The 13,167-nt window shown below is 41.7% G+C and overlaps 1 protein-coding gene across 1 annotated transcript in view; it reads left to right on the forward strand.

Moving 5' to 3' along the window:
* c2cd5 (C2 calcium dependent domain containing 5) overlaps positions 1-13,167 on the forward strand; it is a 34,521-nt gene that overhangs the window by 15,244 nt on the left and 6,110 nt on the right. The window contains exons 16-27 of the mRNA XM_022252300.2: positions 1,527-1,674; positions 2,010-2,063; positions 2,356-2,430; positions 3,472-3,534; positions 4,381-4,473; positions 5,329-5,439; positions 7,044-7,104; positions 7,537-7,679; positions 9,138-9,227; positions 10,205-10,280; positions 10,834-10,929; positions 12,754-12,794. Of these exons, the coding sequence (XP_022107992.1) occupies positions 1,527-1,674; positions 2,010-2,063; positions 2,356-2,430; positions 3,472-3,534; positions 4,381-4,473; positions 5,329-5,439; positions 7,044-7,104; positions 7,537-7,679; positions 9,138-9,227; positions 10,205-10,280; positions 10,834-10,929; positions 12,754-12,794 (1,051 nt within the window). The remainder of the gene's footprint in view (positions 1-1,526; positions 1,675-2,009; positions 2,064-2,355; positions 2,431-3,471; positions 3,535-4,380; positions 4,474-5,328; positions 5,440-7,043; positions 7,105-7,536; positions 7,680-9,137; positions 9,228-10,204; positions 10,281-10,833; positions 10,930-12,753; positions 12,795-13,167) is intronic.

Consider the following 13,167-nt stretch of genomic DNA (forward strand, 5'->3'; position numbering starts at 1 on the left):
GGCAGTGAGCTTTAAATTTGTCAGGCGGTGCGTAGCCATTACAATTCATGTACATCTAAGCAATGCCGTGTTTTACTGTCAGGAAACTTTGAGAAAAAAGCCATTCAGTTTGCCTTTTTTTCCATTTTAATCATGTATCTTTGATACAAAACTTGCAAGTGGATTTCACCTTTTTTACTCCCATATTAGCACATCTATGAGTGATATCACCAAGATAAACAGGAAGGGTAATATGGATTGCAATATTTTGTCCAGAATCTGTGGTTAATACAACAATAAACCATAATTTTCAGAGTGAAAAAATAAATGTCAATGATCCCAGTACCAAACAATGAATGATTCCCAGCGTGCAGGCCACCCATAGATCCAACAGTGACGATGTTCAAGATGACTTGCTCTCATCTCAGAATTGAGGTAGTTTATATGTCACTGCTGTTGACTGCCCAGTCATGCAAAGTTCTATAGATTATGCACCTGTTGTAGCACTGGACAGGGTAGGAGCAGTACATGTAATACCCAGCTGGTAAGAGAAATTCTTCTGCCAACTCGCCCAACGGCAAGAGGTTGATCCTTGACTCTTGTTTGGACAAAAGAGGGCACTCTGTTACCTAGTATTAACATCCCCTTGCAACAGGTTTCAGCGACAACTTTAGTTTGACCAGGGCATTTGCTTCTTATCAATGTATTCATAGAATATCATCCTATTCAAACAGCTCAGTAAGCTAGTGGAACATTTGGTGAAACCCCGTCCTGCAACATATTTTGCTGTTGGTTTCTGCTGTCCCTGCATTCACAGTCTCTGCTGTTTTGTGAAAATGTGCTCATGTCAGTGGTTCACTTTGTACTCTATTATGGAAAAGGCTTTTGACAACCAGTGATACTGTTGCAACCAAAAACTGTGACAGTAACCCACAAGGGGCCAATTGCCAGTGAGAGGGACTAGGTATTTTACATTTAGTTTAATGGTGGAAAACCAAACAACAATGAAAAACCAGAAATCCATGTACTTTTTAACAACTGAAATAACAAATTTAATAGGCATTTCTTCGCCTTCAGACAAGATGATAAGAGATCCAGGGGAGGGCTGGTTAGATTATTACTCAGAGGAAATTACACATGGTACTGTACATAAAAGAACTAAAAAGACCATACAGTAGCACTGACTAGCAGAGCATTATGAAGGCACAGGTTGACTGCGGTGTTTCACCGTAGTCTGGGCTTGGCAGGGATGAGAACGAAGCAACACTAAAGGAAAAGATATTGGAACATACTCACAGAAAGACTGGTTCCAAAATAGTTCACGACATAAGCTAACCTTTCATTTCTCGATTGACATTGGTCGAGCTAAACTTGCACTTGCACTGGTGCCATTTTGTGTATAAAGTAGGAAATTTGCATACGAACACATACAGTATGTGTGTGTGGGCACCATGCCTGCTGTGACAAGTGTGTTGAAGGGTTATCTATTCAGTGCCGGGTCAAGTGTGGTAGATTTCTAAGCTTTTGCACCTTCTGTACTCCTGCAGGAGATCCAAGGTCCCAGACGTCTTATTTTGCACTGTGGAGCCCCCTCATGAGCTGTCCTACACAGGGCTAGGATGCTGCCTACAGGCTAGCGTCTGCCGCAGCAAGAAAAAAGCCACGGGAGAGAGCAACGCTGCCATGATCAGTGATGTTAGTATTTGACAAACAAACATCTAAGAAGATTGAAAGAAAACTATCTTCAGCTCAATTTTCAAGAGAACATCATTGTTTGGAGCTGTCTCTTATCATTTCCTTTTAGTAACAGCTTCATTGCAGGAGATATCGTAGTGAATGCTGGAATCCTTTGATACCTACAGGTGTGGAGAGGCAACATGGCTAAAGCATCTTGCCTATGGACACAGCATCTGGCCTGCAGCTGGATTCGAAACCTGCACCCTAATGGGTTACTTTGTAGTTATTGTTCAAGAGAAGCAAATAATTTTTCCTTTCAAGTTTCATTTTAATTTCTTTTTTTTTCTCTGTAGGCTTTGCCATTTATGGAATATGAAATTCATAGGCAGCTCATGAATAAACTGAAGGTAAAAATAACAGCACATTGTTGACATAATCAAGCAATAGAGCTTATAGCTTATATAGTTACAAGTCAGAATTGAGACACAAAGAAGATCTGTCCAGTTAGGTAATCTTGACAGACACCGTAGTTGATTCTCTGAAGAAACCATTTAACTCACAAAACTGATGATAAGATGCACTATTAAGTTGAAAAACAGAGAAAATACCTAATCCACTTTGAATTAAGTTGGCCTAATTGGTGTTAAAAATTCATGTGTATTGGTTAATTTTGTTCAATGCTTTGTTTTCCCTGTCAAGGTGAAAGGAATGAATGCCCTTTTTGGTTTGCGTGTGCAAATCATAGTTGGAGAAACTCTTCTTATAGGTGTAGCAGTGAGTATCACCTCTCAGTCTATTGAAATTGTTTTGAGTTGAAAGTAAACCGGCAACTCGACTCTGGTTAATATCTGCTCAAGTGTTTCAGTGCACTACCTAAACAGAGACTCCTTGCTTGGTAAGTGCAACAGAATGCACCTGTGGTGAAAAGATAACCCCAGATGCACTTAAGAGAAAGGCAAGGTATTGTTGCATTCAGCAGAGAACACTGAGGACTAGACAGGGTCAAGGCTGATGCGTATCCGGTGCACTGTGCCGTGCCACCAAATTCAGTGGCCCATTTTGATGATTGGAAGTAGGGATCTCATTCAACTGTGCTGCATTCTGTTGCATTCAGCAAGGTGTGTAGAGAATCTAATGGGGCTGAAGCCTGATCTAACGAGACGCCCTCATTGACTGCTCTGGCACTATGTATGTGAACTGTTAAATCTGAGGAGATGCATGTTAAACTATGGTAGCACCACATGCGTTGCTAAGCTAGATCAGTGCATTCAGATGGCAATTTGGACACCCTATGGGTTGAAGAGGCATGCAATGCTCATATATCACCTGTCCACCATTCTGCCAATGGCTTCTATTTCTAGTTGTCTAATTACACTATACATTCACGTGCATGTCCTATAGGGGAGTACATACGTTGTCAAGTCAAAGTATTGCATTGGTCAAAGGTATTCAACAGTACATGTACCTCCTATGTGTGTGTGTGCTACAAGTAAAGGAATGGAATGGAATTCTGGTCACCAGACCAGTCTAGACTAAAAAATGGTGTGGAGGCATTTTCATGGTGATGTTGTGCACACCTGTTACGGAGTACATGATCATAGATGCTTTGCTTTGTTATTACAATCTTTACTGCTTAGCAGTCCCATCACCAAATTTTGGAGCAGGGTTTTCTTGTTACACACTGTGACTCACTGTATCTCTTGTGGCATACATGTACGTGTTGGAACAAAAACACTGATGTTCGTCCGTGCTAACTGATTTGTCTGTTTTGTAATTTTGGGCTTGTATGAACGAAACTTCTCATTTTGTCAACAGACAGCGACAGCATCTTATATAACAGCCCTGCCTCCTCCATCGCAGCTGAGAGTCACAAGCCAGGTGAACTTCTAATTCAGTCTTTGAAGTTTAATCAAAACTTGTGCAGTTTGTCAGTTTAACATTGAAAACAGACCACAGTTTAAATAATTTATCAATGGATATTTAATATGAACTGCACACAGCCACAATTACTTGGCGCTGAAGGCAACTGGTACATCAGTATCGTCCCTGCTCACTGGGCTCATGAAACATTCCAAATACTGCCTCAGCTCCCTGGGGAGAGTCCACTCCAAACAGGAACATAAGAGAGTGTGTTTTGAAACGAAATTGACACGTCCCTTGATACTCGCTCACGGCAGAGGTGCGCAAGTTCATGTGTGGTCTCTCTGTGCATGCCGAACGTGTGCAAGAACCCGGTTGGAAAACTTAGTACCATCTGTCTTTCTTTCACCAGTGAGGGTGCACTTCAACTCGGGGAAGATACAGCTCGATACAGCCATTTCTGGCACAAGTAGCTTATTAAACACATAACCATCTTTGCCCTCACAGGCAACTATTCATACTCCTGGGTGGAGAAGGGCAAATGGGTGAAAGCGAATGCCAAAGGTTACAAGACTTGCCCAACTGCCAGATTTCAACGTCTGATCCTATGATCGGTGCTTACAAATCCAAACCACTTTGTCACACATCCCACCACTGATGTACCGGCATTCTAGCATCTTAGATGTCCAGTTCTAAATTGACAGAAACTAATTTTTGGTGTGCAATTTTTAATTGAAACACTCTGTAACCTAACTTCGCTAATGCAGTTCAGTTGCAAATACCACACTCCAAATTATGATGAAATTCTTTGAACAGTCCCTAATCTGTTTTTTTTACTTTGAAAAATTCATTGTGTAAATACAGTCTGGTGGAGGTGAGAAGCAAGTTCAGGCAATTCAGAAGAAACTTTTGGACATCACGGCGAGGAACAAAGATATCTATGAACTACACCTACCAGTAAGATTGCCACACATTCTCACATAGCTTTCAGTGTTGTACATATAGGTCTTGAGACCTGGTCTTGGTCTTCAGAAGTGTCTCGAGACCTGTTTTATGGGGTCTCGGTCTCGCCTTATCAAAGTCTCTGTCTTGGGAGGGTTGGTCTCGGTCTCAAAAGTGCCGGTCTTGGTCTCGGATGTCGTGGTCTTGGTCTCAACCTGCTAAAGGCTCGGTCTCAAATTCCTGGTCTTGGTCTTGAAGGAGAAGGTCTCGGTCTTGGTCACGTATGCCTTGTCTCGGTCTCCGTCTTGGTCTCAGTCATCAAGGTCTCGCATACAACACTGGTAGCTTTTCCCAGAGTGTCAAATCATTCTACCTTTTCCCAGTGCCTCCAACCACTACTGGCAGTGAAGATGGTTCCCATTAAAGAAACTATGCATTCTAACGTTTACCTGTAGCTACTGCACTTGTGTGCTTGATGTTTAAAGTGTCCACAACTACAGACCACTCTCATTTGGCCTACAACTTGTATGGGTGGCCAAAGTTTGCAGAAATATCACCTTTGGGTTGTTTTCAATTTCACTTAAATTCATTCAAAATGGACATTTGTCCCATTAATTGTAAATTGGGTTGTACTTTCATTTAGTAATACGTGCATTATTATCTGGTGTTCTGTTAGCTGCGTTGGATTTTGAACGCTGTGAATTGCTTTTTTAATTTTGTACTGACGGCCAGCCATAGTTTTAGCATCCACATGTAAGAAAAAAATTACTGTGACATCAAAAAAGCAGACCCTATTAGAATTGTTCAGTGAAGAGCTAGGTCTGCTAAATGGATTGGCCAATGATGTTGGTGTTTTGTCTTGTCTACTAGGAATCTATCTGGGAGTCATCTGCGTTAGACAGTCCCCAGCCACTGGATAACACAGATGACCTCGCAGAAACACAGTTCCAAGCCTCACAGAAAGACACATATGTCCTGACTGTAAGTAGTATCAGAGGAACGAAGGTGTGGACAGTGCTAGTGCTCAAGGCCAGGGCCCAATCTTACAGAATTTCCATGTTTAATGTTTTGCTTAGTAAATATAGCAGTTGATTTCATTCAGTCAATAGAGATCTGCCTGCCAGTTGAGGAGAATAGGTGGCCCAATGAAAAAGGCAACCAAGGCGGCAATTTTAAGACTTGACTTGATGTCCTCATTGGTTATTTATTCAGATGATCAGGAAGCAAAGATACCCCAAACCCTAGTGTCTGGAAGTTGACTCAAATAACAAGATATTGAGGCTATGTAATCACGCACACAGCCACTGCAGCAAGGCCAGCTACCAAGGAGCAAGTTTCAGACGTGGGAACTATCACTGAAAAGTGCCGGGAAAACCTCTGTAATGTTGCACTCAAAATGATATACATGGACATTATAATCAACTTCCGGCTGGCAGACGGGGATCAACATAACGCATTGTAACTCTACACGTAGAGCCACTCATGATGTCTTACAATCTTACACTACGGAGCACACTCTTATCAAACAAATTGACGACCTCACTGGGAGACCCCATTCTTAAACTCATGGTGTTGGAGTGTGTTGGAGAAACATACTGGGTGGAAGTCTAAATAGACGTAACGATCCGCACTGGATGCAAACACTCAACTTTTGTCTTTACAATCTGCACATGCTGTGCAGTTTTATATTTCCAGTAAGCTCAGAGTAGCACAAGACGTGGAATTTAGCACAATATGTGTTGAGTATGGACTGTTGGGTACGGTATATGTGTAGTACCATTATATTGCTTGGATAGACTTGGCGAATTGGGAAAAAAGCTTGCTTGAAGAAAATGGAACTTATGCTTCACTGGTACTTCATGCATCGTAAAATACGTCATTTAACAATTGTTGTAGCAGTAGGTTGTGACGTTTTGAACACCCTTGGGCATGCATAGCGCCCTCAGCTTTGCCTCGGGATGCTGTGTGTCTCTCAGGGGTTCAAAACATCATACCCTACACCAATGAGGTTAACAATTGTTTTGTCATACCTCTGTCTAAAGGAATTTATCTAAAGAAACAAGTTCTGAATGTCAGAAGACGATAGGCCTACTGTCAAACAGTACAATTAACCTATAAACAGACATAAAGATATCGTCTGCAAATGCACTGTTCCCTCACTTCCTTTAATTGTGTAAACTTTAATGTGAAACTAGTGCGGGTACCAGTGAGTACACGTAGTCTGGTTAGCGGTCCCCACATTACCCTATATGTTGTGGGGACGGAATTGAGTCTGTTATATGAGCGCGATCGTTGATCAAATTCCCTGGTAGCCTATGCACAAAACGTATCATGGGTACTGCACAAAACTCACTAAAGTAGTAGTAGTTATGTCTCGCGCATGTGTGCGCACTATCGGCAGAAAGGGATATCTCTCGGTGAGTGTGATATGCGGATATATCGCCATGTCGTGATCGTTCTGGGCCAATAAATGGACAGTACCCAACACAGAGGTATGACAATACACTTTGTATTTCTATATTTTCTTTTGGCATGCCTACCATACAAAAGGGTTACCTTGATAAATCATGTCTTTCCTGTTGCAGGTTGATGATGTTGAAGACAAGGAAACTGTGTGGGGATTGTTTGATCCAGAGCTGCCAACAGGTCAGAAAGAAATGTAAAAAATGGAGAAAACAATTATTAATACTTGTTGTCATTGTGACTGATGTGTTTTTTGTGGCAATTAAGACCATCATGAGATCATTTATGAACAGTAGGGCGCACAAAAATATATCAGCACCTTCAAATAACAGATGCTGTTGAGTGTGCGCCTTATAAAAGCTCTGATATCGTTAAAGGAGTGCTTCTGTTGCAGTTCATTTGAATAACCTGCCATTTGAATTCAGACTGAATGTCTTGTAATGGTGTCTAGGGGTTGCAACCACATCACATCTGTGATAGTGGATTCACCAGTCATAGACATAAACACCAATTTTTTTTCCATTCAAAACACTTGTGTAGCATGAGAAGGTTTGATAGTTGTCAGAAGATTGGGTAGCTTAATGTTTCAATTTGACTCTCTTGTCTTGTGTGAAGGCTTATTTAGTTGCACGACGGAGACTGTCCCGGGTAATTTCCGACCAAGCAAGCACATGCAGATGTTCACCATGATGAGAACCCAGACGCTACTAGAAGCATCTACCAAGCACTTCGCTCCCATCTTTGATGACCTTGTTCAGGTAAGAACTGACTATGCCGTGATTTGATCATCAAATGATCTGTGCGTTTCTAACCCTCCAAGGGGGTTTGCGCAGTGTGGAGCAGAAGCAGAAACTGTACACACCCATATGAAATATTTTGTGTCTGCCCAATTAGTAGGCAGCCATGCATCTCAGATTAACTATTGTTGTAAGGTTTTACTTCCTACTTCTGCCGTTACAGTGTGAAAAATGCAGCTTGTGATTTCCTTCTGGTCTAACTTGCATACCTGAATGGCAATACCGCTTGGTCCTGTTTGAAATATTCAGCTATCAAGAGGAACAACTTGGATATGCCACAGGGTTTTCCATAGGAGATTGGCCTGGGTATCCAGAAGAATCAGAGAAAGCAGTCTGACCTGGGTATCCAGGGTCTCAGAGAAAGCAGTCTGACATGGGTATCCAGGGTCTCAGAAAAAGCAGCCTGACATGGGTATCCAGGGTCTCAGAGAAAGCAGCCTGACCTGGGTATCCAGGGTCTCAGAGAAAGCAGTCTGACCTGGGTATCCAGGGTCTCAGAAAAAGCAGCCTGACATGGGTATCCAGGGTCTCAGAGAAAGCAGCCTGACCTGGGTATCCAGGGTCTCAGAGAAAGCAGCCTGACCTGGGTATCCAGGGTCTCAGAGAAAGCAGCCTGACCTGGGTATCCAGGGTCTCAGAGAAAGCAGCCTGACCTGAGTATCCAGGGGTCTCGGAAAAAGCAGCTTGATCTGGGTATCCAGGGTCTCAGAGAAAGCAGCCTGACCTGAGTATCCAGGGTTCAAAAAAGAGCAGTCTGGGTATGCCAGGCTTTTTACAAGGAATCACCTTTGTATCCAGGATTTCCAAAGAGAGCAACCTGGAAATTCATGATTTTCAGAGAAAGCAGCTGAGCATTCCAGGTTTTTAATTGGGAACAGCCTGGGTATAGCAGGGTTTCCACAGGGAGTGACCTGGTCATTCAGGTTTTCCAGAGAGAGCAGCCCAGTAGCCTAGGTTTTGTACATGTTCCAAGAAGACCAGCCTTGGAACCCAAGGTTTCCACAGAGTTTCCACAGAGAGTAGCCTGGGAATCCAGGGTTTTCGTAGAGAAAAACCTTATACCAGTTTTTTCTTGTAGCAAACAGCTTTGTTTTAATGTACAAAATTATTGTAAAACATTAGTTGAAAAAAACGTACAGTTCAGTTTTGTTAGATAAAAGTTGTGCATTTAGCACAGAAATTCCACATTTCATCATGGTATACATGTACTTCAGGCCTGGTACAAAGGGAACACAATTGTGAAATTGTGACGTGACATCAAATAGTTGTGCTGGGAGTTGGCAAAGTTAAACACATTTCAAGTCAATTCAGTTTGGGCCTTGAGTCTGTACCAGCCTCTCAAGATTTACGGTCATGTTATTTGTGTTACGACAAATCTGCTGCAAACTCTATGATGCGTTGTCTGATTTCTCACTTCAGAGTATGTGTTTTAAGCTTCGTTCCATGGCTCCTTGCTGCTTGTGTAACGTGTGCTATGATGTCAATGTTCCTGATGATGATGTTGTTCAGGTCAGTCAGATGTATGATATTGCTCTTCCCAAACCTCAGCCCCCATTCTAGTCAGTCTCCAAGTCTTTTGCTAATGTCACATCTAAAGTGAATTGTTGAGAGATGAAGTTGGTCTAGTTTAGGAGTGGCATCATAAGTGTTGGGTGAATCAAGAGTGAAATATGAAGGCAGATAATGGTAAATCAAAGAGTTACCTTCACCTCATTATGCATTAACCCTAACAGCCCTGAATCCTCCAATTTTAATATGACTCGGCACACACCCTCGGGAGTTCGGGTTAAAAAAAAAAACACAGGAAAATGTCTGGTACAGTTTGACATCACCTCATTTATGTGACCTTCTCAGTTGTGTTCCTGGAAAATGTATCATTTATGTTTACTGATAATAGTGTGGGAAATAAACTCCAATATGTAAAGTCGGGAAAAGAAATGTGAAACGTATGAAGCAAAGAAATGTTTTCAGTCCCATTTCTCTTTCTATAGTCAATAACTAAAAAAAAAGGTAACATATATTCTTTTTTTTTTGCTTGGAATAAACTGAAAATATTGTTGGTTGGGATGACAATTCCAATGCTAGTTACTGCATGTAAATTTGGAGTCTGAGGTACTGAATACTGAGACTCTATTCCTGCTTATTTTGTGTCCACATTCTGTGAAATGAGCGAGTTCAGTATACCATGCCCAAAATGAAGATCATTTGAGAACAGCAATATGTACATTTATGTAAAATTGGCCCCATCAGTCAGCCTTACAGTTACTCACTTGCAGTGAACATGTTCAAACTGGTTTAACGTCAGGTGCTTTGCTTTCATATGATGTTGACTTTGAATTTCCATACTGACTCTGATCACGGTGTGGCTTAGATGCCCAGGCTTAAGCAGTGCGTGGGTTACTTGCTCACTCTAAGTACCAGCTTATGGAATAGTGCACTGGTTTATTATACTTCACATCAATTTTCTTCCCTGGTTTTTATTGTAGCTGTGGTTAACTGCATCTGCAGTAGACCTTCAAGAAAATGTTACATCCAGTCCAGAAAAGGTGCCACAATCTAAAGGTACATGTATGGTCTATTGGCAAATGACATGAAGTGTGTTGCGTGATATTGCTGATCAAACCCTTGAGAATATCAAACTGCTAGTGAGGGGGGGTCAGAAAAGTCACCATTGCTTATGGCATGCCAGAATGATAAGGATGGATTTCCAACAGTCGCAGAATGAAATGGAAGTGTACTGGACGTACTGGAGCGATGTAAGCCGTTGGAAGAAAAGTCATGAAAAGTAGACGTTCACTAGACAGTATGGGAGAAAAGTCACTGAGTTTCCTCAGGGGAAAAGCTGGATGTGAATACGGGGGGGGGCATGGGAAGGAGCTTTATTCTGTAAGAGAAGATGTTCAGAATTCAGTGTGAAAATTTGGTGGGAGTTGAGTATGGAGGCTAGTGTAACCGACCATCTGATGAATTTTAAAAGCATATAGTGGTATTCCATTGGGAGCATCCCTTAATCTCTCGAGTGTTGGCTTGTAGGAAACCGCTTGTCCTGTTTGTATATAATTTGAGATCATCATTCTCCAAACGTTTTGAACATGGTTCACCGTGTTGGTTTCAGGTAGCAAGTCAAGTGATGCAGAGCTCCTGTTTGCCATGGAGGAACTACAAGTCACAGAGAGAGCGCCAGCATCTCCTTCAACACCAACAGGAAAAGGCTGGTGTTTGCATTTCAGAAATTTGGATGAGACGTTTTCCTAGATTACAGTCACTGATTTCTACATACTGACAGAATAGCATTCATCCTTTGCCATGCATCAGCAGACAAAGCTACCATGACTTGATATTTTTCGGCTCTGAAAATGGCTGCCACCATATTTGATGTGGCTTTATTTTAGCATGATGATTTTATCCAAGTTTTTGAGAAGCATTGATGGACATCTAAATAATGCTCAGTTCAAGGTGTAAAGAGGTTTTACTTGTGATATCCTAGCTGTAAATGTAAAAACTGAGTCCACATGACAGTTCCTGCAACAGCCATGATATGACAGTCCACTGTGACTGAGATCACGCTTCTATTTGCTCACATGTGGACCAGTTTCACGCCTCCAGAAATGGTGCCTAGTAGTGCCAACCATTGATTTCAATGAACTGTCCAGTCAGTGTATAGAGATCAGTGGTTGCGGTCCTCGTCTGCGGATGAGCATTGACGGACTAGAAATTAAAGTCAGTGTAACAGGGCGTGTCTGTGAAGTAGTTGGTTTTACTCTCCTGCAAGAGTCCCGTTCTCACTGGTCTGTTCACATTATTTTCCAGTAGTTGGTTTTACTCTCCTGCAAGAGTCCCGTTCTCACTGGTCTGTTCACATTATTTTCCAGTAGCTGGTTTTACTCTCCTGCAAGAGTCCCATTCTCACTGGTCTGTTCACGTTATTTTCCAGTAGCTGGTTTTACTCTCCTGCAAGAGTCCCATTCTCACTGGTCTGTTCACATTATTTTCCAGTAGCTGGTTTTACTCTCCTGCAAGAGTCCCATTCTCACTGGTCTGTTCACGTTATTTTCCAGTAACTGGTTTTACTCTCCTGCAAGAGTCCCATTCTCGCTGGTCTGTTCACGTTATTTTCCAGTAACTGGTTTTACTCTCCTGCAAGAGTCCCATTCTCACTGGTCTGTTCACATTATTTTCCAGTAACTGGTTTTACTCTCCTGCAAGAGTCCCATTCTCACTGGTCTGTTCACATTATTTTCCAGTAACTGGTTTTACTCTCCTGCAAGAGTCCCATTCTCACTGGTCTGTTCACGTTATTTTCCAGTAACTGGTTTTACTCTCCTGCAAGAGTCCCATTCTCACTGGTCTGTTCACGTTATTTTCCAGTAACTGGTTTTACTCTCCTGCAAGAGTCCCATTCTCACTGGTCTGTTCACGTTATTTTCCAGTAACTGGTTTTAGTCTCCTGCAAGAGTCCCATTCTCACTGGTCTGTTCACGTTATTTTCCAGTAACTGGTTTTACTCTCCTGCAAGAGTCCCATTCTCACTGGTCTGTTCACATTATTTTCCAGTAACTGGTTTTATTTTCCTGAGGTACCGTCTCAGTTCTTCACAAAGACAAGGAATCATATATCATGTACGTAGTTATAGGTCCTGTCACAAACACAAATTTCAGTCATACATGTAGCTTGGAATGGGAAAATTGGTGTTGCGTTTAAGCCCAGCTGAGAGAGTATAACAGTGATTTCGTATGCAGAGAGGTTCTTATAATAAGGTATGGCATAAGAAAGTGATAGATTGAATGTTCCATTCCACTTGCCTTTACTTCATGGAATGGAACATTCAATCTGCAACATCATTTAGTTATTTTCACCATTACAATGCTAACTAGTCAGTATTTATGTACCACCATATGGCAAACTGTCTTTTTATCAACTGTGGAAATAAGCCAAAGTCTTTGAATTGTTCCAAAGCTCTACATAAATAAGAAATACTGAGTCACTTGATTTCATTCCAAAATCTTACCAGCATTTTTTCTTGATGTATTTGCAGTGTCCAAAGTTCCCAAGCTTGAGAAGAGGATAGTGCTGAAGGTAAGTTCTTGTTTCACTCAGTAGAAGGAGGGCTTTAACTGGACTGCCTGTGGTGAAATGGTGAAGTTTTTGTTCATATTGTACACAACCTATATGCATATTAAGGCATAACTATACTGGGCTGTCTCATCAACCCATGATGTCCTGATGTAAGTTCACTGTTGTTCTTGTCAAGGTGCATGTCTCCATGCTCAGTATTTACGTAGCATTCAAACCAAACCTTTGAAGCTCTATAAAGGGCAAAAAGTACGAGGAAAATGTGGAGGCAGTACCCAGAGCTGGATCAGCGTAAGTGGTGTCCATTATGATATTTGTGGGGTCAGACTTTTTGAGAATTATTTGTATTGCATAGTGTTTAGTACTGGTGCTATAA

The sequence above is a fragment of the Acanthaster planci genome, linkage group LG18 (assembly GCF_054643075.1).
Source record: "Acanthaster planci isolate LZ-2023a linkage group LG18, COTS_SCS, whole genome shotgun sequence".
Classification (NCBI taxonomy): domain Eukaryota; kingdom Metazoa; phylum Echinodermata; class Asteroidea; order Valvatida; family Acanthasteridae; genus Acanthaster; species Acanthaster planci.